We start from the raw sequence: 27623 nt of genomic DNA, 5'->3' as shown, positions 1-27623 counted from the left end.
GGGTCGCTCACCGGCGAGACCAACTCCGTCAACAAGACGGCTCACACTGTGCCGGCCGACGACACCGACATCCTGGCCAAGGACTGCATGGTGTTCGCGGGCACCACCATCGTCAATGGCAGCGCCGTCTACCTCGTCGTGCATACCGGGATGGCCACCGAGATCGGCAAGATCCACTCGCAGATCCACGAGGCCTTGCAGGAGGACGACGACACGCCGCTCAAAAATAAGCTCAACGAGTTCGGCGAGGCGCTCACCAAGATCATCGGCCTCATATGCATCCTTGTGTGGCTCATCAAGGTCAAGTACTTCTTGACCTTCGAGCTCGACGGATGGGTGCCCAGGAACATCCATCTATCTATCTACATCCATCCATCCATCCATCTACATCTAAGCAATCGTTTTTGTTTGCTAATGTGATAGGTAATACTTGGTGTGGACCGGCTAGACATGATTAAAGGATTCCTGCAAAAGGTGTTGGCCTTTGAGAAAATTCTTGAGGAAAACGAGGAATTGGATTCTGAATACAAAGTAGTTCTACTGCAGATTGCAGTGCCAACCAGAAGTGACGTACCTGAATGTAAGATTCATTTCTATGGTTTATAATTTGTTCGTGCCTTCTATGCAAATAACTCGTATAATGGACATGCAGAATATTTACTTACTTGAATGGGTTTATAATTTAGTACAATGTGATATAATGCTTCAGAAATAATATACCTTCTAGGCTTCTACTACCTGAAGTAATGGAACTCCCAAATTTGTTGCTGACACTTCTTGTGAATGAAATAGAAGATGCGGTAATGCTTGAAGTGTTGTGTCCAGAACATAAATTTCTGCATGATTGGGTTCCTTAGAATATTTCAGAGTACTGTTTTTAGTAATCATTGAATGCATATTACTATTGGTAATTCTCTACTTTTAATTTGCAAAATAAAAATGCCTCATTAAGATTTAAGGGTCCAAGTCCCAAGAGTCTAATACCACACACACAGTCAGCCATTCTTAAATTTTGCATCCGCAAGTGGAGTTTGCACTCATTGACTATTGATTAGTAGAATCCCACCAGTTCAGTATTAATATTGTGTGCTTCATCATATTTTTGAACATTAACAAATGAAAGAAGGAAACCTAAGGTTTATTTTGTATGCTTTTATATTAAATAGATAGAAGTAATTGGTGCTTGGAAGAAGGGACTACCATTTCAGACAAACATGGCAGCGCATGCAGTGAACTTGTGGTGCGAGTTGAATTCTATGCCTTGTACCGAAGTGGCATATGAAGGTCTGGGAATTCAAGCATCCCACATGGTCAGTATGAAACGGTGGCTCAATTGTATCCCTGGACAATAGTTTTAGGCCAGCGTAGCGGATCCCATGTTGTTGTTTGTTCAGAGAAAACTGACACCAGACTAGACCCCATATTTTCTCCCTTTGTTGTACAGACCATAGCTCCGTATCCTGTTCCTAGCAATCACCTAACTCATAGTCGGTCATGTTAAAAGTCGTTGCGGTTTGGCGGAGATGGTTTTACTTCCTAGCAACAGTACGAGTTAGCTTCATAATATGTCTCATTGCTGGCTGTACTTGATACTTCCTTGCATTAAGTTGTACTACTAGCATTTAGTACATAGTTCAGTCCAGTAGGTCTGTTTTGATGTGTTGTGATGAGGAAGCTGATCCTTAAAACACGTTGTTGTTGTTGTGAATTCACAGGCTATGATCTATTATACTACTGAAATTGTGAATTGTTGGTCGCTGAATGGCACACATGAACTTTGAATTCATGTTTTTGTTTCCCCTGTTTTGCAGTATCTGACAGAGAACAACGATTTCATGGTGATCGGGATAATCGGTCCACCTGGTGTGGGCAAGTCAACCATCATGAACGAGCTTTATGGATACGACGGAAGCTCGCCTGGTACTATGCTCATTTACTCGTATGGTTTTCTTGTGCTTATATTATGGTTGCCGATAGGATCTGTGGAGAGTGAGCACTGAACACCCTATCATCTGTGCAGCTTTTGTGTTTTTATTTTTATCGTGCATCATTCAAAAGGATTGGTCGCTGTCAGGCTATGGATCTATGAATTGTGTGTTCTCAAGCTAAGTTTGTTGTGGGCAGTGGGTTTCACTAAGCAGTACTTTAGGTTGATCTAGTGTCATACCGGCCTTTGACTTTAAACTCAAGGACCAAAAGGGGTACCATCATCACATTCGCTCTTTACTTCCACAAGTTTCTTGCGGGTTTTTTACCCCAGTGTGTAAGTGACATGGCAAGATTGTATACCGATGCGTTCCATTCTTGTTATGATGATATGATTGTCGGCATGGCCAACGAGTACTTCAAGTTTCTGAACAAGTACCTGGCCACATTCGATGGATCGACTGATGAGGCCGACGCAATCGGTGCTGCAAAGGAGGAAGCCGTTGCAGCAATCATTGAGTTTGTCAAGTTAGTTGATCTCTATCAGGTATTTTTATCCTTCGGTTCACCTCTCCGTCTTTCGTCTTGTGTTTGGGTGGAAAAAAATCTAGTGGGAGACATAATGCATGCTTATGAGTTTGATTCTTTGTGAGTGATGCATCACTTTCTCCGTACAAGAACATGATATAACATGCCATTCTACAATCATATAACCAAATGTGAATTTGATTATAACCGTCCACCATTGTCCCCAAAAAGTGCAGCTATAAAAACTAGGCTATCTGGAGGCAATGCACTACAAACTAGACTATCTGGACATCCTGAACGAAACATGGGAATTAGAACCTGATTTATCAGTCCTAATTATAGCCAAGCATGGACATTCCACTATCAGTCCTAATTGTAACCAAACTATGTAATATGTAAAGTGGAGGGCAGGTGTACTTGCTGCTATCGTTAACGGAATTAGCACGAGTTGGAGATCAACCGTGTCCCCTGTCAATATAGTAGTCTTAGGTATATTGTATAGCCACATAATGTGCAGATCGCTTTCCTATAGTAAAATAGTTGAAGCCTAAACATGCCTCATGATAACAAAGTTGCTATTTGTTTTCGTCTTATTTTATTTCTGCTAATTGAATGCCTATCATGCTTGTGGAGGTGTCCAGCTTGCAGAAACTACAAGGTTTTTGCACAGGTAAAGTACAAAGCCAAGTGTGAAGCTATGAAGCGTATCAACAAAGAGTAGCATATATATTATAATAGTAGGCAGTAGTAGGTATATCTGGGTTGTGGTGTAGTGTAAAGATTGTAATAGACAAATTTAATGTTGGTTTGGACGAATTTCATTTGCTCCCTATCCTGTTTGAAATATTGATTCTGAATGTGATTTGAATACCTATGAAAAGGCAACTTGACAATGGGACCAAGTTATGATACTTATTTGATAAAATGTGAAATTTCTGACGTGTGGGACTAATTTTGAGATCAACATGACATGTGGGACCAGTACAAAAATAAAATGGTCAAAAAAGAAAATCAATAGAAAGTAAAAGGCCACAAACCAAAAAATTAAAAAAAAATACTAAAGTGGCTGTAAATAGGCTAAGGCCCAAAAAGAAGCCCAATAAGAAAAAGCCCAAAAAATAAACCAGCCCATGTGATCAATTGAAATGGGTTGGGCTGATTTCAACCATGACGTTTTGATTTCGTCATAATTTTGCCATGTAGGACTGGGTTTGATTGCCAACGACGATTTAGGATCGTCGTAAAGGTTACGACAATCGAGGAATTGTCGTAAAAGTTACGACGATTTTGATCAAAACATCGGTGCTGTTCATTTGTGATGCTCCGTTTTTGATGCTTGGTTTTTCATCGTGAGATCATCGTAAATTAAAAACCGTGAAGATGTAGCGACGAAAAAATAGCGTCGTGTATTAGCATATTCCTTGTAGTGACAGAATTCTCGTTATTGGCGACGGAGCTAGAACTATACCGTTTTGTGATTGATGGATCACACACAGTTTGGTCGAAGGGTCTCTAATTGATGTGTCGTCTTAGGACCTTCATGTAGTAGTGCTTGTTGCCTCCGTGATGATGTGTGATTAGTTCACCACAGACCTACAGGTCCATAACTAGTAACTAGATGGCTTGTTCTCTCTCTTTGATCTTCAATACCATATTCTTCGCGATTATCGTGTAGATCTATTCGATGTAATCTTCTTTTGCGATGTGTTTGTCGAGATCCGATGAATTACGGGTTTATAATCAGATTATTCATTGAATGCAAGTCTTTACTGAACTTTATTATGCATGATTGTTATAGCTTCGCATTTCCCTCTGATCTATACGTCTCGTTTGGCTAACTAGATTGATTTATCTTCAGTGGGAGTTGTGCGTTGTAATGGGTTCAATCTTGCGGTGCTCTATATCCCAGTGACAGAAGGGCAAAAGACACGTATTTGTATTGTTAAAAAGACACGTATTTGTATTGTTACCATTAAGGGTAAAACTATAGAGTTTATTCATATTGATTGGATTTACTTTGTCTACATCATGTCACCTTGCTCCAGGCATTACTCTATTTGTATCAAATTAATACCCTCAGGGGCAAACATAGAAGCACGCAAGAACTGGAGTATTAGTAGTAGATGCAGAATCATTTCGGTCTACTTGTTTATGGATGTAATGCCTATATACACGATCATTGTCGTGAATAACATCATAACTATGCACTTTTCTATCAATTATCTGACAATAATTTGTATACCCATAGTATGTTTTCCTTTTGGGAGAGAAGCCTCTAGTGAAAACTATGGCCGTGTGTCTATTTAATCATATTTCTAAAAACCTAAAAACATTGCTGCAATTATTTATTTTTACCTTTTTATCTATCTCTATCAAAATTAATCCTTGCAAGTAACGAGTTCAAGGGTATTGAGAACCCTCTTGCCTGTGTTGGCTGCAAGTGTTTGGTTTTGTGTGTGTAGGTGCTGACGACGAGAGTTTGCCTTGATTCTCCTATTGGTTTGATAAACCTTGGTTCTCACTAAGGGAAATACTTACCACTATTATATTTCTCCACCCTTCCTCTTCGGTGAAAAACCCAACGCAACTCACAAGTAGTAGTGAGACCAGATGGATTCAATCGGTGGGACCGTTTGGAGATGACCTAAGTTGTTCCTCACTTTGGTGGCACCAATTGGTTTCGCTTGGAGATTCTGGAATGAAAACAATGGTTAACAGAAGCTTGGCACATGCACTTCAGTGAGATTGAATGTCATCTCAGTTTCACCGAGTTACTATAGGGTTTAGACTGTGGCTGCTGTCTTGGATATCTCGATTGGTCTGGATGGACTGGTTCAGTAGGACCGAGTCAGACTTGAGGTATTTGGACATGTTTGAATGTGAGAGTGTGTTTGAGGATTTTGGAGCCATATCTCTAAGCACTTGAGCGAATGAGTCATTATCAAAACCTCATCCCTTGTTAATAGTATTGACTTTCTTATGGATTCAATGTGATCTTGGATCACTTAACCAAAAAATAGAGCCTTGGAGCTTCTGCCAATCTTTGCACTTAGCATTTCGAGGGGTCCACATCCACATGTCCTAGCCACACCTACATTGAACTCTCTATGGAAAACAAATTCTTTAAATAGGCATTAGTTCAATGATGTAGATGTTGTAATTAATTACCAAAGCCATCCCGGGATTAGTTGCACTTTCAGTATCGTTGTTAAGGCAGATGATGCCGACGACCGCCCATAAGTTTGAGAATTGTTGGAGATCCATGTGACCCACCTACGTCCGCGATCTAGCTTAGACTGGTGAGGGCCTCATATATTGCTCTTTTTTTGACACATATCGTATTCATCTTCTCCAACACCAGGGGTGCTATATTAGCTACAGTTGCACCGTTGATCCAACAATCTCTCAAGAAAAGGATGGATTTACCACCTCCTATCTAGATATGCACCAGGTTGTCGAAGGTGGCCCCGACCATATCATCGGTCAACGGTGGGAGGCCTTGCGAGGGCCTCCTAGGATTTGTCCTACACAACTATTCCCATCTAACACGCATCATTAGTGCTTGGAGCTTTAAGTTTTTGAGTCTTAGACCTCGAAACTCCGTTGGATGACAAATTGTGTTCCATGCCACGAGGCAATGGCCTCCATGTATTTTAACCGATCCTTTCGAGAAGAATGCCTTCATTCATTTGTCAATTTCCTCGATTAGGAGGTCCAACAGAAGAAATCGATGTATAGATCTAGCATCGTTGACACTCTTAAGAAGCACAAGGTGATTTTGCATCGTGAACAACCCTCAATAAACTCCTTGAGTGCGTTAATCATTGGCTGCCACTGATCCTTGATGAGTTGTGAAATACCAAACCGTGGCCCCAAATATTTGCATGAAAATTGCCCTATGCGTCATCGAAGGATCTCCCTAATACGTCTCGTGTCGACGGTGTTTGTTCTAATTGGGATGACCGATGATTTAGAATATTTAAACTCTTACGTATGATGATTCTCTAAAGATCGTTAAAGCAGTACTAACAAAGTTTAGATGAGAGGGAGTAAATTGCTAAAAACTACCATATTTTGCGCAACCGTGTCCAGTAGCTACCACTTTACGATTTTGTGCGGAAAACTACCAAAATTTCCCTAATCCATTGCTAAAAACTACCAAGTGTGAAAATTGCTCCATTAACCTCTTCTAAACACCTTTCCGACATGCTGGGCCCACAAGTCAGGTTGACCATTAACTTTGACCGTTATTAGAGATAGGACCCACACGTTAGACCTTTCTTTCACCTCTCTCCACCCTCATGTGCATTACATCGAACAGGTTATGTGCGTCTCGTCGCAGAGCACGCAGAGCTCGAAGGCCTCCTCCTCATCATCATCATCGGCCTCTGCATCATCGTCGTCGTCCTTGGCGCACTCCTGCCACGGCTAGTTCCGGCGCATCCTCTCCGGCCTCGCCCACGTCGTCGTAGACGAGGCCGCCTTCTCCAGCACCTCGCGCATCGCCGGAGTTAATGGTCAAACGATCCTGGAATCACCTAGCCAAGGTGCTCGTGCTAGCTATCATCGCCCTTGAGCTTCCTGACCTTGTCGAGGAACGCTTGCCGGCCGAGGAACGGGCTACCTCCCTCGCCGCCTTTCCCCGGCGCCGCCCTCTCGCCACCGCGCCCCAGCCCCAGGATGTCCTTCTTTGCCACCGCTCCAATGCAGGCCTTCCTCGGCGTCCTCGGTGCACCGGCGTTCATGCCGAGCACGTCCAGCTTGGTCGTCCTCACCTGCTCCTCCCTCCTCGTCCGCATCCGCTCCCTCCTCTCGTCCCTCTTCCTCATCGGGCCATCCAGGCCAGCCGCCCCGTCATCCAACAGGGCGTTGCCGCCGCGGGGGGATCTGTTGCCGCTGTCGGTGCTCTAGCGCCGGTCCGCCTTCCTCGGGATGCGGCCGCCGTAGGAGGTCCCGAGGAGGCGGAAGTCGAGGAGGCCCCAGCCGTCCTCGTCGGAGAGGTCCCAACCGAAGCGCTCGGCCATCTCCTGGAGCGGCCCGTCACCGTCGCCGTCGTAGACGTAGTCGAACTTGGAGTCGCCGCGGAGGAAGCGATGCGCGTTCTCCCACTCGACCCAGTCGACGTAGACGGGGTCGTCGAGCACCTCGCGTGCCAAGCGCGCCCAGACCAGCGTGTACCCGTAGTCGAGCTCCGCCACCACCCACCGCAGGTAGGACGGCGGCAACGTGCCCAACATCTGGCCCTTGTACTTGCCGAAGTCGATCACGCGGTCCCTCGCGGGCCGCGATGACGCGCCCAGCGGCGCGCGAGGTGCTGGAGGAGACGACCTCGTCCTCAAAGTTAATGGTCAACCTGACTTGTGTCCCGAGCATGTCGGAAAGGTGTTTAGAAGAGGTTAATGGAGCAGTTTTCACACTTGGTAGTTTTGAGCAACGGATTAGGAAAATTTTGTTAGTTTTCTGCACAAAATCGTAAAGTGGTAGCTACTGGACACGATTGCGCGAAATGTGGTAGTTTTTGGCAGTTTACTCGATGAGAGGGAGGCACAAAGAGGAATACGTCATCAAGTGAAGATCGGAATGGAGATTTTGACTTAGTATTTAGTTTACATTTTATTTTATTTTTTACTCACTAGTAAGCATGCATGTGCAACGCACGAATAACCGTACATAAAAAATTCCTTATTCATAAATATGGTGAATTTCTCCGTAAAGAACATATGAGATAATTAAAGTAAACTTGAAATGCACCCTCTACATGACCTATATATACTTTGGAATTCCTGAATTTACCATTTGGTCTTGCCAAACCATGTAAGATATATTTACGTAATAATAAAATACGCAATACTTTTGCCCGTCCATAAACAAATTTCTCAAAGTTGTTATAAATTAACCACTATGACATCCGTAAGTAAAGAAAACAATTTGATTTTCTTTTAAAGCTGCCATCATGCTTTGTTGTTTTATTAGTGGTTATACCCATAATAATCATAGATGCAAAACCGCCACACTTGACAAGAGACCAGGGTTTGATCCCCAGCTTCCATGCTTTTTCTCTCCCTTTTTGTCACACACGTCCTTCCCTCACCTATGCATTTATGGGCCGACCAATGTGCGGGGCTTGACTCCCCTATTTTTTTCAAAAGTTCTGAGATTTTAATATTTGTTTTGACAAATCATAATATGTATGTGAGCTCATTTTTTTATGAAATTGTAAAGTTTCCGCATATCCAAAAAATGTTGGTGGTTTTGCAAAACTATTCATAAATTATAAAGAAACACGATTTGAAAAAATGGTCAGGAAATAAAATCATGTTCATGATTTTTATAAAAAAATATTGTATATTAAAACATATTACGGAAACCGAAAAAATGTCCATGAAATTTTAGAAAATGTTCACCAAAATACAAAACAAAAGGGCAATTTAAATTTTGTTCCCTAATTTTAGAAAAAGTTCATTGATTTAAAAAATATTTGTCGAGTCAAAACTATGTTCATGAATTCGAAAAATGTTCATGCATTTCAAATAATGCTCGTAAACAAAACTAATGTTCATGATTCAAGTATGGTGAATTCCAAGTATATACGAATAATCGTACATAAAAAATTCCTTGTTCATAAATATGGTGAATTTCTCCATAAAGAACATATGAGATATTTATTGTCTCTATATTCCCTTCATTCCTAAATATAAGTCTTTTTAAAGAATTCTATGCACTACATACGGATGGATATACACATGTTTTAGAGTGTAGATTCACTCACTTTGACCTATATGTGATTTATATTAGAAATTGTAAAAACACTTATAATTAGGAATGGAGGGAGTAGTCAATATAGAATCATTTCCATAATGTTTATTTTTTCTAATGCAAATAACCCTCGAAGCCCACACCCACCCCCGAAACCCACTACAGTCGTCCCAACAACGGACCCCCGAAGCCCACTACAGCCGTCCCCTAGGGCAGGCCGACAGCCACCTCCGAAGCCCACACCCACCCCGAAGCCCACTACAGCCGTCCCAACAACCCCTCCTCAAAATGACCAAACCACCCCCACCTCCAATACCCTCCACTACACGCACGCCCGTAATTACCTCGAACCTCCAGCCCCATTTTCGTCATCACACCAGCACACTCCGTTGTCACATGTCGGCGGCTTCCACAACACTCACACCACACACACACTCGAACAACAACTCACACCACACAGCACTGGGCGGCGGCTAGGGTTCTACCACCTCCACCGCCCTATCCTTCCTCCAATCCAACCCAGCCCATCGTCCATGCCGGCGGCCTCCTCCTAGATCCGATCTCCTCGACGACTACCCCTCGCAGCTCCTCGCCGCCGCCGCCAAGAAGGCCGCCGATGAAGAAGGTGTTCTCCCGCTTCGACACGGACGGGGACGGCAGGATCTCGCGCTCAGAGCTGGCGGCCGTGTCACGCGCCATCGCGCCGCCGGCCACCGAGTCGGCAGGGGGGCGGGAGGTGGCGTCCATGATGGACGAGCTCGACACCGACCGCGACGGCTACGTGGACCTCGGCGAGTTCGCCGCCTTCCACGGTCACGGCCGCACGGAGCGTGAGCTGGACGCCGAGCTGCGCGATGCCTTCGACGTCTACGACATCAACGGCAACGGCCGCATCTCCGATGCCGAGCTCAGCAAGGTCATGTCCCGGATTGGCGAGGGATGCACCGCCAGGCCCCACACCCAGCGTCGTCCCTGGCCGCCGATTGCGTCTCGTGTTGCCGCCGATGGTCGATAGAGGAGAGGGACCCCGTAGCCGCCGACGAAGGCAGAGCCTGCTGCATCCTGCATGGCCGCCGCTGCTCGATGGAGGAGAGAGACCACGCCGCCCGTCGACGTAGGCTGAGCCTGCTACACCCCGCTCTGCTGTCTCTGCTCGATGGAGGAGGGTTGTGTGCCGCCGGGCGTGTGGGTACGCCCACATGCTAACAAAATTTATCATACAAGTTTAACTTTGGCTGGTTTTTATTCTGTTTATCAGCTTATTCATGCTCTCTGTGGACAGTCCAGACTGCAGAAGTGGGAAGTGTACGCAGACGATACATCCAGTACAGAACAAGAAATTTGAGGGCTCGTGGGTTGGTTGCATTGCCATTGACGCTAGTGAAAGTTGGCTGGTATTCGGCACATCTAGCTCATACAGATACTTTTGTTAGCTGTACCCAAGTTTTTCGTATACACTATGTATCTTACTTTGTTTTGAATTGTACTGTTCCCAGGCATGTGGTACTTCTATGTGCTGCCCTCCAAGCTTGAGTATTGATATGCTATCATGTTGTCATGAGGAGTCCATTGGAGACTCTAGAACCAGAAGAGATCTTTCTTTCTCTCATGATTAGAAAACACAGTTATTACTGGTCATGTGTGCTCGCACTTACGATGCATTGACTCAAGAAATAGAAGAGATTTTTCTATTTTCTGAAGTCAATCTCAATTGTTCACCTATCCTTTTATACATGAGTAGAAGTCCTAATAAGAGAAAACAAACTATGGTACCTAAACAGTAGTAGATATCAATATCAATATCTGAGCTATAACGATTACTTGATCTTTATGGCATGGACGATGTGTTTGACAACACTATTAACTTGTAAGGTCTGCTTGTTCTTGCTATATATTGCATGTGCTAGATAGCTCCTATCCAAACTTGTAGAAGTCTGCGTCAGTGGCACTTATACTTAATTTTTAAATTCTCTATTTTGTTATGTGGGTTGATGACACCAGTTAATCATGCTCTCTCTCTCTATTTGTGCGTGTGTGTGTGTGTGTGTGTGTGTGTGTGTGTGTGCCTAGGAAGTTGCATGGACCCTCAGCTATCGCGAAGTTTGATCTTGTGGAGGGCGAGAATATCGATTGATGGATGTATGGAGCTTGTAGTGCCACTTGGTCCTAACTGGTAAGTTGGTGGTGTGGAGTGTTGTCTCATTAGTTGTTTGTTTTGGCACTATATAGTAGTCAACTCCAGTAGCACCCATACTTAACTTTTTAATTCTATTTGGTTTTTCTTTTATTTATGGGTTGAGGCGGTAGTTGATCTTTGTTCTCTCACTCCACCCAGGTTGTGGTGTGGTTCAGCACCGGCTACATCACCATAAAGGACATGGTGGTCACCGGCATGCCCATCAAGATCGTCGGCGTTGCCGCTCTCATGGTCCTGCTATTTTCTGAAGTCATGTGTGCTTGCACTTATGATGCATTGACTCAAGAAATAGAAGAGATTTTTCTATTTTCTGAAGTCAATCTCAATTGTTCACCTATCCTTTTATACATGAGTAGAAGTCCTAAGAAGAGAAAACAAACTATGGTACCTAAACAGTAGTAGATATCAATATCAATATCTGAGCTATAACGATTACTTGATCTTTATGGCATGGACGATGTGTTTGACAACACTATTAACTTGTAAGGTCTGCTTGTTCTTGCTATATATTGCATGTGCTAGATAGCTCCTATCCAAACTTGTAGAAGTCTGCGTCAGTAACACTTATACTTAATTTTTAAATTCTCTATTTTGTTGGGGTTGATGACACCAGTTAATCATGCTCTCTCTCTCTATCTCTCTTTGTGTGTGTGTGTGTGTGTGTGTGTGTGCCCAGGAAGTTGCATGGACCCTGAGCTATCGCGAAGTTTGATCTTGTGGAGGGCGAGAATATCGATTGATGGATGTATGGAGCTTGTAGTGCCACTTGGTCCTAACTGGTAAGTTGGTGGTGTGGAGTGTTGTCTCATTAGTTGTTTGTTTTGGCACTATATAGTAGTCAACTCCAGTAGCACCCATACTTAACTTTTGAATTCTATTTGGTTCTTCTTTTATTTATGGGTTGAGGCCAATAGTTGATCTTTGTTCTCTCTCTCCGCCTAGGTTGTGGTGTGGTTCAGCACCGGCTACATCACCATGAAGGACATGGTGGTCACCGGCATGCCCATCAAGATCGTCGGCGTTGCTGCTCTCACGGTCCTGCTGCCAACGCTAGGTAAGTTTACCTGCTTACAACTTAGTACTAATTACTGTTGATTGACCCCAATCAAATTAATAAATCCTTCATTAACTTAGTACTAATTACTGTTGATTTATAGAAGATGATCCCATCAAGCTTTTTTCTAGCTTGGTCCCTGCTAGTAGAAGTAGATCATAAGGTGTCTATCAGTATGGGACATCAGCCCAGTAATTGCGTTTGAAACTACTCGCGTCACGTTGCAACTCCATTGAGCAAATGGTACGCGTCCATGGTACGCACGCTGGTTAGCTTGGAGACTACCAGATTGGCTGTGCATGCTACTTTTTTTAAACTGATGTGCATGCTACTGAACTCGCGTCGAGATTGAACTGATGCTAGTATAGACATTGCACTTACTGTTCGTTTCTAAGCCGTCGTTGTTCAGTCCAAAGAAACTTGCACTAACAGTTGAAGGGTTCCCGCAGTTTAGATTGATGTAATTTATATCTGGTTTCATGGCATTATAGTAAAATAATTTCTGATTTTTTTACAGACGGGTATAAAATGTTATCATGTCAGTAGAAATTACACAATACACACCAACAATGTACTTATCAGAAATTAGTAAGCATGCACATGCAACGCACGTCTCAATAAAAGGGTTCATATGGTATCATAGTAAAATAATTTCTGATTTTTTCAGACGGGTACGAAATGTTATTATATCACTCAAATTGTATTTTCAAAATTGTGACATATTTGTGATCCAACACACCTATCATAATCTATAGTAAAACATATTTGAGTTTTTTTATCGAGCAATTTATCGGTGTCTTGTATAAAACAATATGACTTTTATTAAAAACAATATGAGAATGTGCGTAACATACGATCCAGAAACATGTCTTCGCACAAAATTCACGACCACACAATAATTGTTACAGAAATATGTTTTAAAAACCAGGACTAAGCACGTCTTGATGGTCCATCTTTTGAAGCAATGAAAGTCCATCTATAGATGCGATCTATGATGCTTCCTTCAATGTATGGGATATTGTTTTGAGATTCATTTTCTTCATACTTTAAAATATGCACCAAAAATCGCTTCCTCAGTTCAAAACAGTCCTACATATGCATTATACAGCATTGTTATAACAAGTTTGTATGTGCAATGTGTATACAAATAAGCATGGTGTAAATACTCACCTGGGGTACATGAAAATATAGCTTTCCATCGCACAATGAGTGCATGTAGTTAAAAACCAAATACCCCGACAAGGCACTGCATGTATGAAATAAACACATAATGTGCGTTGAATGAATGAATTATTTAATATTATAATGCATTAAAAAGATTCATACCAGTGTGAGTTTGTTGGAACAACCGGAACTATACATTCCCATTTAGAGATATCGTCCTTGAATGTAGGGTTTGCAACTTGGAGTGCGAGGTTTAGGTTACTGACCACGGTTTTAAGTATATTCTTTCCCAAAGTAGGTATTGGTATCAGATCAAAAATTGAGATAACTTTTTTATCTTGATCCAAGACAAACAATAGAAACAGCCCAAAAATATCCCAAGGCAATAAAATCTGCAATGATGCATACATTTGTAAATACATTAAATATTAATTTAAACCAAATAAACCACTATTATAAATGAAAAATTGAAATCTTACCATATCACACTGTGAGATATGATACTCATTGCTGTCAGGCCAGCTATGAAATAATCGTTTAAACGTAGCACTGTCCATACTTTCATGATGACTTGGGTCTTGTGCATAGTGGAACATGGACTAAAATAAAAATAAGAAAACAATAGTGCAATTAGTCAACAAAAAATGTAAAACGCAATTATAGTAACTTACAAAAAAGTTTAGATCCATGTAGTGAGATGGAATGTCTTTGAGAAGCTCGACTTCGTGGCGCGCTAGTATCCGCACAGCCATGTTAAAGCAATCAATATCCATATATTCATCACTGTTTAGTATGTTTTTTATTTGTCTCAACTTTAAGCTGATAGGGTAAGGATCAGAGATTTTCACCCATTCGCTCCTGTAAAATCAAAATTTTGTCAATTATAATGACATCACAGTAATTTATTAGAATACAAAATGAACTAAAAGAACATGGCTTACTCTAGTAAAGCGTCATCATCAACCATACTGATGAACAAGCACAGTTCGTCTATTAAGTCATCGTTTGTTGGGTTGACAGACGGTGAAAGGATATATGACTATGAGATGAGCTCAACATCTAATGATGTATTCGATGTTTTGAGATTTTGAGGGGGTCCATCCAGAATCATACAATCCGTGGGATCTATATTGTTTTCGTCATTTTCCATGTCTCGATTTCTTATATTATCATCATTCAATTCCGAGTCCACTAAAATGGCAGCTAGTTTTGTTCTAAAATCTGTCGTATGATCCTATTAAAATAGAAATAAGAGTTAAGTAATGATACAACATAGAATAAGTATTACATAAAATTTACCTGCGTAGGAGTGTCACACAAATCATTTCCAGTGAAGTACTCCATAAAATTTATCACCTAGAGACCACAAGATGACCTATATATGATTATAGAAATTAAATATATCCAATATTTTTTTATCAATTTTATAAGTGTTTTATATAAAAATGATTTTATAGAAATTAAATTAAATTATAGATATTTAATAGCTGCGGTTATCGTGCGGCTAGATTTGGTTAGGGTGTGGTACTTATCCATCTGTTTTTCTCCATGAAGGTTGTGCCGTGCATTGCACTGAAGTTGACCCACCACAATGATAGCAAATGTCGTATGCTGTTGAGGTGCTTTCCTCTATGAGATGTTTGTTTGTTTGCTGGGCATGCTTCCCTGTACCTAATAATAGTGTAAGTGTAGACTATTTATATAATGTCTGTGTCCTACACATGTCTACTCTTTTTAACAAAAACAATGTTTCCTCTGCTCAATGATCATCAGATTTCCCAATGCATACTTTATCTGGCTTTGAGAATGAGTTCAAGCAAGATGAGCGACCATTTGCACGGGTAATGGTGATTCTCCAAAACTGCCTTTTTATATGTTGTATTTAGAAATAGAGTTTAAGATATTCCGCATATATGTAAACATAGAATTCTCACTTCTACTAATTGTAGTTATTCTAGAACCTGAGACGACAAAGGATCACATTCTTACAACATATGTCTTAATATTAATGGTTCAGATATCATGAAGGAGAAGGAGGTGCCGAAAGGGGATGGGAGAAACAAGTTTGATTCGAAAGAGGTATACCCATCTGTCTGCACACTGCTCTTAATACATTCTTCCCTTGGCCATGCTGTAATGTTTACGTCTTTCCACTTATCAAATTTTAGTTCAATTTGAAGTGATGCATATTGGAATACATTTTCCAGTCCTTTGAGTTGTTGCATGAATAAATGACAACGTATTAGCATCACAACCGAAGAATAACAGAAATCGTCTTATCAAAAGATGGTGCAGTGGGACTAATAACTAACCATAGCAGTGAGGTCTTTGTGCTTCATTCCTGGGCCTAGCGAGTCGAGCACCTGGATACGTCGCACCCCGGTATTTATAACTGCTAGGTACCAATGAAAGTCTTTAATGTTTACAGGAACATATATCTGTAAATAGAGTTTTTGTTAGTTTAGGTCCCATCTGTAGAAACATTCATCCATGATTGAATTCATAGTAATATGTAAGGAACTGAGACTCACCATATCATGTTCCAAATAAGTTGTAGCTCTGTCTAAAACCCATCTTAGTGTGTCATCACGTATAAACTTAAATTCCTTTATCAGCTTAGAGATGCATGCATTCTCTAAGAACACACTTCCACCTGTCCTCATCTTTAGATGCTCTTTAGCACTTATGCAATGTATGTATGCGTCTATGATCTGCAATATGAAGTGCACACCTTGGTTATAGGACAAAATAGAAACTCATGTTCAAATAGCATCGTCTCGTCATAAAGCTACATATACTTACTTCGTCGCCAAGAAATTCTCCGGGGAATAAAAGACGTTCCAACTGTCTTCTTTGGAGATTTGAGTCGTCAATGCTCACTAAAGTTCTTTTATCATTTGGTTCAGACATGATATTTTCAATCACGGACCAATCATCGCCGGTGCAGGCGTAATCTATCATGATGGAAGTAATAACATTTATTAATAACGAGGAAAACAAATGTAGCAAAACCAGGGCATAGAAAGATTTGTCCGTGCCTTCTAGAGCCACCACGTAGTCTTGTGCCTTCTTAGGTTTGTTATGCAGTCGGATAGGCTTCCATGTTTGCGCGGGCATTAGCAGCTTGTCCCCTATAATTTTTGTCCCTTCCCTGCCGGACGTTTGTTCTAATTCTTCATCCCCACATGCCTCCATTTGTTTACTTGTTTCGTTGTCTGTTAATTCCTGAGAGCAACATTACAAAGAATCATCTGTATGCAAGATATAATAGAATTAGAATTAGAACTATTTGGGACATAGTTGGAATTGAAAAGATACCTCTGTCACTTCAGAGAGTGCAGAATCAGTGGACTGCGTGCTCTTATTTTCCTCCAATTCATCTTTGCCGGCTATTCCATTTGAATCTGCCAGCTTATCCCCTATAGTTTGTGCCCCTTCGGTGCCCCATGTGTGTTCTAATTCCTCGTCCTGAACTTGATGCATTTGTTCACTTGTTTCCTTGAAGGTTAATTCCTGAGAAAAGTTGACTTTCGCATTAGAACTATTTATTTAGGACATAGTTGAAAAAGAAAAGATGACTTTGCCACCTGAGTGGACTGTGTGCTCTTCTTTTTCTCCTTTTCATCTTTGTCGGCTCGTACATTTGAATCTGCTAAGTTGTCCCCTATAGTTCCCCCCCTTCGGTGTCGAACATTTGTGCTAATTCATTGTCTTGAGTAGGCTGCATTTGTTCACTTGTTCCCTTCCTTGTTAATTCCTGAGAGCAACATTACAAAGAGTAATCCCTATGCAGAATATAATATAATTAGATTAGAACTACTTGGGATACTTTGAAAAGAAAGCATGCCTGTGTCACTTCGCAATTAGTGGCCTGCGTGCTATTCTTTTTCTCTACTTCATCTTTGTCATTTATTCCACTTGATTCTTCCTTGATTAGTAACTGAAACACACAATAATATAATATTATACAGTATGTAGTACATATAAAAGAGAGAATATTATGAAGGTGAGTAAACAGTTGTATATTTGATATCATAGCACAAATTACATATTGTTTTGTCCCGCCAGAATAACAATAATAATGACATGTGAAAATATAATAATGACCTCATTAATATGTATGTTTTCTGTATCATCCATGATGGCGTGTTGTTCTATTGTCTTTGATGACTCGGGGTTCACATCCTCATCTTTCGTTATCATGCCTTCAATCTGCATATTTTCCGCATGCTTGTCCTTGCCTTCCTCGTCCATGTTTTCCTCAAAACCAAAGCATATATTAGTATTAGTTCCTCGTCCATGCTTTGTTTAGAAATGAATCGTCTGTGCTCACTAAATGTCTTTGTTTGCTTGGTTCGGTTTTGATATTTTCTATCACGGACCAACCATTGCCAGTGCAGGAATAATCTGTCACAATGCCCATAATAACATTTAATAAAAATAAAAACAATAATATTTAGCAATAGGACATTGAAGGTTTTGTTATGTGCCTTGGGGATAAACCACATAGTCTTGTGCCTTATTAGGCTTGTTATGTTGTCTAATATGTTTCTTCATCTGCATAGGCATTGTTAGCTCGTCCTCTATAATTATTTTTCTGTGATTTTAAGCTAACACGACATTTTAAATAATAGAAACATCTGTACCGGCTGAAATATATGGATCTTCTATAATGGTATCATACAGTATTTTCAAAGACAGGGATTTGTATTAAACATGCTGTCATTTGGCACCAATTTTGCAGTGCATAAAGCCATTGGTAAGAATCCTAATGTGCAGTGTCTACTAATTTCTTGGATAAAACATGTGTGTTGTTACACGGTATCCTGTAGGTAACAAATTAGATTATAGGTCATGGTGTCCTATATGTAAAAAATTAGGGCTGTAACTCGACCTGTTTGGTGTTACTATTATTTAAATTCAATAGTTTAATATACGTGGTTATTCAGAAAAACTGATGGTGAGCTTATCTCAGAATTTGAATGCATGTATAGAATATGAACCTGACCCGCATAGAGAACTACCTACCGTTCCTATATTTTTGGGATATCTACATGTGTTTCAACGGATCCATAGAAATCGGTCATTCTTTTGCATCACACGTAGTTAATGGCTAGCCAAAATTTGTGCATATATTAATGTATACAACATACTATTTTATGTATACTCCATACGTAATATCCTTCTTTATATAGTATTCACATACTACTTAGAGGTTGTACGTAAAGCTTGCCTTACATTTATTTGGTGGAGACCGGCTATCACCGTATAAAAAATTTATGATATACTCCATCAATTAAAATATATAAAAAAAAGTTTAATACTATAGACTCCATACTAATTAGAAAGGGAAATACTTCATACTTTTTTGAAAATATATACACTGTACTCTCTAAAAAATGGCATCACATCCGTTTTATGGCCATACTACGTCTCTTTTCTCATATATTATGTGCCACTTTTTGAATATACTCTTTTTTGGATGAATATACTACTCATTTGATCCAAAGAAAAAAGGTTATATGGTTTTTTGGAACTAATAAAATTATATACTCCAGTTTCAAAAGGAAATACACATATACTCCATACTAAATTTTATAATATACTCCATACACCAGAACTAAGAGAAGTATGTACTCTTCCTTACCTGTGTACTTGAGACGGTGCGGCCACCAGAGCGAGGACGGTGTGGACACTGGAGCTAGGGCAACGCACGGGGATGGGCCGAGGTGTCCCCGTGAAGCCGCCACCGGTGCGACGACGGCGTGGACAGCAGTTTTAGGGCAGCTCGTCGGGACGGGCCGAGGTCTCCTCGAGACGGCACGGGCAGCGGGAGCAAGGACCAGGAGAGTGGAAGAGAGGTGGAGGAGAGATGAGGGTGAGGAGGGAAGGTCCAGGAGGGGATCAGGGAATGAGATCGTGGACTGCCGCGTCATGTGAAGGAGATCGTGGACTGCGGGATTGTAGGGAGGGAGATCCGAAATTGTTGGGATCGTGGACCTTTTTCTTTTTTTATACCCCATGCTTTTCCTTTTTCTTTTTTATTATACCCCACACATATAGAATTGATGGAGTTTTTTCGTAATACATTTTAATATAGTAATATTTGTTTTGGCTCATCGGATCGTTTCTTGGAATTTTTATGTGCTCGTTGTTATACATTTTTATATACAAAAAAAATTATCTTTTTCTGTATAGAAATATAATTCTTGTATCATTTTGTCTTGCCAGATAGTTAATGGACAGGAGTTTTCAGGGAAGTAATTTCGGTTGTTCGAGCAAAACGGAAATCATCAAGGTGAGTTTCGTTGCTATGTTTTATTATTATTGTTGTTGATCGTGTCTAAAAAGAAAAAAATGTAATTAGAAGAGATACCCAAATCGATCGTCGCTATGACTCTGGTGAAACATTTTCTTTAGCAGGGGTACTTTGGGTTTCGCTTCGCCCTAAGTGACCATGATCTGTTGTATTCTGTTGTATTTTATAAGAAAAGAACCATAGAATCAATTTAATGGAACTGTATATATTTCAAATACAACATGGGCAAGTTGATTGAACATTGTTAAGAAAAACCTTGAGAATATTCACACTTCACAGTGAGGCTAATATCACCTCATTCTCAAATTGGTGCTACAACAACATCAAACTAAGTGTTGCCATGTAAAAAACTTGAGAAGAGAATCATAATACTCTAGATATGATGCTTATACAAGTTTTAACTAAAAAACTGATTGTACAAGAATGCAGGCTGAAAATATTTTAACTACTTACATAACACAAAAAGTGTGGGATTTCACATCAACTCATAATATATAGTAGCGAATACATCTTCAGCATGTACCTAGATAACAAGATTGGAGTATTTCACATCAACTTATGGTAGTACTACCACAAGTAGGTCATGAAACAATACACTACAGGAAAATAGCAAAAGCCAATAACTATGATAGATACATCATACCTAAATTGGTGCCTCATCATCACAACAAGAAAATGTGATGGCCCAAAATTGTAGCCAAAATCAGTTACACTAAAACCGAGCGCAATCGCTTGATCATCACAGCAGGAAAATGTGATGGCCCAAATATAGATAATGAGCGAGTAAATAGCAAAAGACAATAATTATGATAGATACATCATCTTATTAAGATCACAACATATTAACTTTGTGTGCCCGTCTTCATGTGATGTGTTGTTTCTTTCTCCTCTTTCTCGCTTAATATGCACCTCGACACTCAATCTGTCGTGTGCCTCTTCCATAATTGTTTTTCTTCAACTTGTCCGTTGACATCCCGAAGTTCCCTGAAATATTTGAAAACATCAGCAGAACAGCACCTTCTGCAAACAATAGATGCACAACAGTTCGAAACCTAAGCGGAAGAACACAGCAGCATACATTTAGCTCATATTATCTAAAAAACATTTAGCCTACGTTTGCCAACAAGTTTTTTTTTAAGTTTTCAGAGCGTACTGCGGTTTCTTAAAATATTTAAGCTCATAATATACTTGTTGAACCAATATGTTTGGCAGTAGACATTTTTTTAACATTTAGGCTCATAATATACTTGTTGAACCAATCTGTTTGGCAGCAAGGTTTTTTTAAGTTTCCAGAGCATACTGCTAAAAACAAATTTACTGGTCAAAACTTTAAAGTTTTCCGCAAGGTTTCTAAGCACATGTCCGTCCATGAAAAAAACCATATTAGCAGGAGAACATATTAGCATACCCTTAGCTCATTTAGCCCAAAAATATGCACAACAGTTCAAAACAGTAGCACAAGAACACAGTAGCATACATTTATATCAAAGGGGGATCAGATGCAGAAGCAGAGCAAGACTACAACCTTTCCCCCAAATGGCAAAGGACATCCCATTATATCTTGAAGCGATCTATTAAGCATCTCAACTTCTTGACATTTTGTCATAGCAACCTCGTCCCAAATAATCAATGACGCCTGTTTAAGCAACTCCGCTGTACCACTCTGCTTAGTGAAACTACACATGTTGTTGTCGGTGAGCTTGATTGGAATTTTGAACCTGGAGTGCGCAGTCCGTCCTCCGGGCATTATCGACGCCGCTATCCCTGATGTAGCAGTTGCGATCGCTATCTGGCCCATCGAATGCACCTTCGCAAGCAATGCCTTGTATAAGTATGTCTTGCCAGTGCCTCCTGGACCATCAACAAAGAATATCTGACTTTTTTGTTTCATCACATGATCCATTATGTCATTGTAACCAGCAAGCTGCTCATTGTTCAAACTGCTAAATAAATCTAGGTGCTCTTTGTCCACGCTGATTTCCCTCTCCTCTGTTACCTCTTTGTACTCACCCTCATAAGAACCATCAGTGTCAAGCAAATCCGGAAGTCCATAGCCTGCAATATCCTTCCCCATGGATTGCAACATATCCCTAATATCTCTGAGGACCATCTGCTCAAGTGATGCATCATTGGATTGATTACGACGGTAATCCTCAGACATCGATGCTAGATGTTTGTCCCATAGCTGTCGGATTTCTGTTACCTCACAAAACACCAGTATAGTCGCAAATAACCGTCTCAGGGCAGAAGGCATCCGAAATGTGGCTGCCTCCGTCATGCAATCATCGAGAGTTCTATCGTGCTCAATCAGACCTAAGTGCTCACATGCCTCCCTGAAGAAACTGCATGGATTGCCATTTACAGTTTTTAAAGCATTGAATGAAGTGGCACCTCGGACATTACTTAGGAGCACACGCAAGTAGTATCTTTCTCCTTCAACAGTGTGTGCATACACAAGTCTTCCAATCTGTAATCTCTTAGTTTTTCTATTCTGCCACTTTTTTTTTCCGAGGTATCCATCTATAATGTTCTGGAAACTCTTTGTACAATAAGTTCCGTGCTACTGGAAACTTCCGGTTCATCTCAAAGTATTATGTAAGCATGGACTTGGAAGAAGACGGTCGTGCTACAACATCTTCCAGATTTTCACAAGCTTTAAATGCAACTGTATGCATATTTGGCAAATGAAGCTAGAGTTGTAGCACAGATGGGCTGACACCAAACATTTTAAAACGAAAAAATCCTGTATATAGCCTTTGGAGGAGATACATAGCGTGCATCCCTATATTGTCGGATTTCATTGATGATTCCACCATCATTGATGATATCTTGCTCGCATGCAAAGGATGTACGATCATGCCCTTTATAGATGTATTTGAACAAGTACTTGAATGCCTTGATGCTGGAGCATGCTTCTACATTAATGTGGCAGTTGTATCGCATAAGCACAGAAGGGTTGTAAGGGACCACCCACCTATTGTCCAAATATGCTCCTCGAATCCTAATTCGCTGCCCATCGTCCCTCCTCCTGTAGATGGGATATGAGTCTTTCCCTTGCTGCGTGGCATCGCAAAAATCTCAGGGGTAATGGAACCGACATTTTCCATCAATCATGCAGGGGCAACTTTTTTTCAACTCACCACATGGTCCGTGGAACATGTGTTTGACGACCAGATCATGTAGAATGGGGTGTTTCTGTTTGTCAGGTATCTCTGCACATATCACCCGATCATAGTCATCTGGTGTCGCTAACTTGCTTTTTTGCTTTCATGATTAGAAGTATATGCTCATGCGGGAGACCTCACTTTTGAAACTCGATGACATGTACATAGGTTGCGACTTCTCTAAAATGCTTCCCCTTAGTTAGTAAGTCCATCATATCTCGCTGTTTAGCACTGTATACTCTTGCCACCAGGTCTGGACGGTCCTGCGGCATTTGTCCAGGCAACAGTTCCTCGGTTATCTCCTCCCAATATGGATTGCAAGTCATCGTGATGAAATAATCGGGTTTACCCGACCGCTGCACTATTGCCATAGCATCCAAGAACCTTCGCTGCATGTCACGATCACCACCAGGAAATGTCCGTGGAAGCACGATTCTTTTGCCAATTCGATCACCGCGTGACTCACCGGCAACGACGGTGTCAACAAGACCCTGTAATAGCGTACCATGTTATACTCAAAGCATGGAACATCCACCACATAGTTGTATTATGATGTATTACAATAAACACAAGCACATTACCTGGTAGAAGTCAGCGCGGATGACCTTCTGATTTTCCGGCTTTGAGTACCAGTCAAGCCGTATAGTCTCAATCTTAATATACATGTCAACAGCCCATTGTTGGAAAAGGCGCCCCCGAAGAAGACTATGTTAAAAAGCTTCCTCCTGACTTGTAGCTTGAAGCAGTAGTATTCCCTTGCAATAACAAATTTCCTGGATTGTGTTCCATTGACTTCATTGTCAGCAAAATCCTCATCTGGGTTATCCTCATTGTCATCTTAAGATTAAGAACATAAATATCAGTATGGTGGTTTTACCTATAATGGTCGACAACATACAAATTGGATATTTAGCAATGATGAATGATACCTGAAGGTACATCATGGGTCGTGGCTTCATGCGGTGTAAAATTCCCATCTCGTTCTATTTCTCTATTTAAGTTCCCCTCTGATAGATGTTGATGAAAACACAACTTATGACCGTCATTCAGAAATACACCAGTATATAAATTAATAGTGAACATCATACTTGTATATAAATCAGGGGCTTGGTTTACATGTGGCATAGGATTATCCGCTTCTCGCGATGCACCATTCCCATCTTGTTGTCTTTCTCTAATTAAGTCTATGTCTGATAGATATATGCATGAAAACATTAGGTTTTGTCATCATTTGACAAAAGTAGGTATTTATATAAATTAACAACGAGCATCATACCCATATGTAAATCAGAGGCTTGGTTTCCTTGGGTTGCAGACATATGCATGGAATTTTGGGTCGTGTCATCCTGTTACGGAATATATGAAATGCAACGATTCCAACCAGTCTCTCCACGTGGGAAGAATAGTGGATATGACAATGGGTCATAGCACCCATAGTATGCTCTAATATATAGTGGCCGGTTTCCTTTTCTCGCATGCACGACAACACTCCTGTCGAAGCAATTTTGTGGGTCACTCCCTTCAAACCATATGGCTGCCACTTGGGAGGTCGTTGGGGCATTGTACCTTCGCTGATCCAACTTGATATCCGTGTTTAGTGAGATTTTGTACTCATCTAGATTTGGAACCAACACAAGGCTTCTGAAAGTTTGTGCATACAGGTTACGCTCTAGTATTCTCAGAATCTTTCGTATGAGGTCTATATTAAGATCTGGAGACCTATTAGCCCTGTGAACCAAGTTTTGATCCGTATCATAAATATAGAGTTGCAAATGCCGAGGGCCATTATCACCCGACACCAGATCGTCAAGAGCGTGGTACAACCCACCACACGCTAGTTCCTGCCGCAGTGCTTACTCGACGATCAAGGGTGACTCCTAGACTTGTGAATGAGAAGTGCGAGTTGAAATACCGTATATGCTCTCTGAAATATTTAGCATCCTCATCATCTTGACTTGTGAACGACCGTTTCAATTCTTCTGGAACATCTGGAGTAAATAATCCGACTTTTCCTTTTCTACAACAAAATGCTGGGCCCTCGAATGGAAACCGCAATGCCCCACAGTGGCAACAATCCGCAACCTTTCTTAGGACATGATGCTTTGTAGGTAGGTTTCGATATATGAATTCATCAGTACTTGCTACGGGTACTGCTCGTGTAGTATGACGTCCATCTTGGAACGATTCAAAAGCAACATCTACAACAGAAGACACAAGTATCACATCATCAGTAAACACTTATAAAATTTGCACTTGAGGGTGCTAAACAATAATAAGGAAATACACAATGGACACACCTTGACCCATATAAATTCTAGCTTCTTCATCAGGCTCATGGTATGCACGTTCTCCACTATGCAATGGTTCCAAGCAGTCTAGCAGGGAATATATTGGTCAGACAGAAGTATCTAACTTATGGTTGACGACCTTTATATGTGAACGCAAGTATGTGTTTTACCTTGTAAACTGGTATGTTCAACAACGGGCTAAAAAATTCCATATGGATCATCATTCTGGTCCTCTCCTGGTAGGAAATCACAAGATCATTAGAGCATAAGAATGTCGCAATATCCCATTACAGGTTATTAGTGTTTTGAGTACCATGCGAAGCCGGTTCAGCAAGTCTTCTCATATCATTAGACGGCCTATTTACAGGTTGATTGGATCCGTTTGAAGGTTGTATACCTGAACATAAGACAGAGAACCCAGATTTACGCCAAAACAAATCATGTTGGCCACATGCAAAATGATTATATCTCTAAACTAACCCGCATATTCGATTGTGGAATCTTTACCATGTAGTATGCTCAATTGGGGTACATGAACCACTGAATTTTGGGTGAGAGGCCCTGCATGCACAATAAATTTTCATCCAGGAATGATTACAGCCACGATCTAATCGAAAGCCAAAATGTCATGAACAACATAACAAAGCCAGTTAAATATACCTTGTGCAATATCTCTGATGATGCTCCCAGTTGGTTGAATTAGCCGGCCTAGAGGCACAACAATAGCTATTTCTGAGCTTCCATGTCGTTGCTGCCTCTGATACGCATCATTCCTATGCAACCAATTGGAATCTTCCTCGTTTGTTAAATTAATCTCTTGGTTATGAGGGACGCGTGCGTGAGATGATTTTTGCATACTTGATAAGCCTGCGAGAAAATTTCAGCACCACATGAGTAAACATTGGTTTGGTCATGTTCGATGAGCCAAGAACACACAATCAATATTACATGGTAACCCACAAACCTGTAACATCACATGTCAGCCTTTGTAGTTCGGTGACACCGGTTTGACCTGTAGATGGTGTGTGTGACACAGTGGTATCATCGTTCACGAGTCGACTTGCAGTCTTTCTCTTTTCACGGGATATGAGTTGTCGTTTTAATATCTCATCCCTGTTCCGTGCATATCGCTCCCTGTCCCTTTGCCTCCTCAACTCCTTAGGGTCTCCATACAAAGATAAATAGTATGAACACATAGGGTTGTATCTACTGTTTTGAGCATCATTACCAATGGGCATGGACAACTGGGTTTGTGTTTCATTTTCTTGTTCAGCTTGAAGTTGTCCACTGAATGCATCATCCACATTGTGCGAATAATGTTCGCCAACCATTTGCCCCTGCAGCTCAATCGTGTCCACATCTATGGCACCTTAGTGTTAGATTGGTGCATGACATCTCATCAGTTATATGAACAAAACATAGGCATGCAATATGAGCTCATTTTTACCTCGGGACATAGGCACGGGCGTATTTGTTTCATTTTGCTGGTCAGTAAGCATTGGTGTTGAACCAGCTTTCTTATCACGGGCCTCACGACGTCTCTTAAGAATGTCATCTTTATTGCGTGCATAATACTCTCTGTTCCTCTGCCTCTTTAATTCTTTAGGGTCTGCATAAATACACACAGCAAGTTGGGACATAAGCAACAACAATAACATTATTAGAATTTAGGAAAGGTTGATGATAGTTACCCGAATTTTGGTTGTTACTTATGTCCTGAAATGGGGTGCGCGCCCCCGCACCGTTGGAATCTGACATATCTTAGCCTTCATATGAATATTGATGTCATTTAATTTTGAGAAGCATGATTAAAGATGTTAGATAATTGCAGTAGCCAAAACAGTAACCATAAACAACATGCAATTACTATGGTCTAATTTAAAAATATAATAATCATGCCACAAATTTCTCCCAGAGTATCATTCTTGCTCCTCAGATCAAACCAGATGGATTTTATGTAGACAGTGACATCTTTTAGCTCAGCTGTGATGAGTATGATGAGCATTACCAAGTTGTTGATTACGGTTATGCTAACCAATTTCCCTAGATGGTTGCTCATAATACTATGACCGAAACAGGTACAACTTCCTGGCACCTCTATAATTTATTTCCAGTTCATCGGTGTATTCTTCTGCATTATTTATTGAGAAAAAGTTTGTTCCAACTGTAGCCATGGTCAAAATGATAACCATTTTGTTTGTTGGTATCTTTGCAAATAAAAAAAATG

General features: G+C 40.8%; 3 protein-coding genes, 2 long non-coding RNA genes and 1 pseudogene across 5 annotated transcripts; 2 read left to right on the top strand and 4 right to left on the bottom strand.

The window, feature by feature from the left end:
• The first annotated feature begins 436 nt into the window (after positions 1-436).
• On the top strand, positions 437-3286 carry LOC123412661. The gene is made up of 2 exons (XR_006613565.1): positions 437-580; positions 3125-3286. It is a non-coding gene; the product is annotated as an uncharacterized LOC123412661 (long non-coding RNA).
• Positions 3287-7010: 3724 nt separating this feature from the next.
• On the bottom strand, positions 7011-9573 carry LOC123408738 (annotated as a pseudogene).
• A 253-nt stretch (positions 9574-9826) lies between these two features.
• On the top strand, positions 9827-10225 carry LOC123408737 (probable calcium-binding protein CML16). The gene has a single exon (XM_045101787.1). The coding sequence runs from the start codon at positions 9827-9829 to the stop codon at positions 10223-10225; it is 399 nt and encodes a 132-aa protein (XP_044957722.1).
• A 13020-nt stretch (positions 10226-23245) lies between these two features.
• Positions 23246-23773, bottom strand: LOC123408736. The gene is made up of 2 exons (XM_045101786.1): positions 23690-23773; positions 23246-23599 (listed from the first exon to the last, which is right to left on the bottom strand). Exons 1-2 carry the CDS (start codon positions 23771-23773, stop codon positions 23246-23248), a joined length of 438 nt encoding a protein of 145 aa, XP_044957721.1.
• A 621-nt stretch (positions 23774-24394) lies between these two features.
• Positions 24395-25829, bottom strand: LOC123413344. The gene is made up of 4 exons (XR_006613728.1): positions 25710-25829; positions 25567-25632; positions 25406-25483; positions 24395-25306 (listed from the first exon to the last, which is right to left on the bottom strand). It is a non-coding gene; the product is annotated as an uncharacterized LOC123413344 (long non-coding RNA).
• A 42-nt stretch (positions 25830-25871) lies between these two features.
• On the bottom strand, positions 25872-27154 carry LOC123408734. The gene is made up of 5 exons (XM_045101785.1): positions 27088-27154; positions 26844-27005; positions 26361-26765; positions 26057-26263; positions 25872-25957 (listed from the first exon to the last, which is right to left on the bottom strand). The coding sequence occupies exons 1-5, from the start codon at positions 27152-27154 to the stop codon at positions 25872-25874; spliced, it is 927 nt and encodes a 308-aa protein (XP_044957720.1).
• Between the last annotated feature and the right edge of the window lie 469 nt (positions 27155-27623).

Source organism: Hordeum vulgare, chromosome 7H (genome assembly GCF_904849725.1).
Source record: "Hordeum vulgare subsp. vulgare chromosome 7H, MorexV3_pseudomolecules_assembly, whole genome shotgun sequence".
NCBI classification, from domain to species: domain Eukaryota; kingdom Viridiplantae; phylum Streptophyta; class Magnoliopsida; order Poales; family Poaceae; genus Hordeum; species Hordeum vulgare.
This window is presented reverse-complemented; position numbering and strand designations above follow the sequence as displayed.

Bases quoted from the DNA above. Each gene is read 5' to 3' on its own strand.
- LOC123408737 (XM_045101787.1), top strand. From the start codon at position 9,827: ATGAAGAAGGTGTTCTCCCGCTTCGACACGGACGGGGACGGCAGGATC.
- LOC123408736 (XM_045101786.1), bottom strand. From the start codon at position 23,773: ATGTATATTAAGATTGAGACTATACGGCTTGACTGGTACTCAAAGCCG. The intron at 23,600-23,689 runs GTAATGTGCTTG...ACGCTATTACAG, and splicing joins TCCGCGCTGACTTCTACCAG to GGTCTTGTTGACACCGTCGT.
- LOC123408734 (XM_045101785.1), bottom strand. From the start codon at position 27,154: ATGTCAGATTCCAACGGTGCGGGGGCGCGCACCCCATTTCAGGACATA. The intron at 26,766-26,843 runs GTAAAAATGAGC...TCTAACACTAAG, and splicing joins GCCCGTGCCTATGTCCCGAG to GTGCCATAGATGTGGACACG. The intron at 25,958-26,056 runs GTATATTTAACT...TTGTGCATGCAG, and splicing joins CATCAGAGATATTGCACAAG to GGCCTCTCACCCAAAATTCA.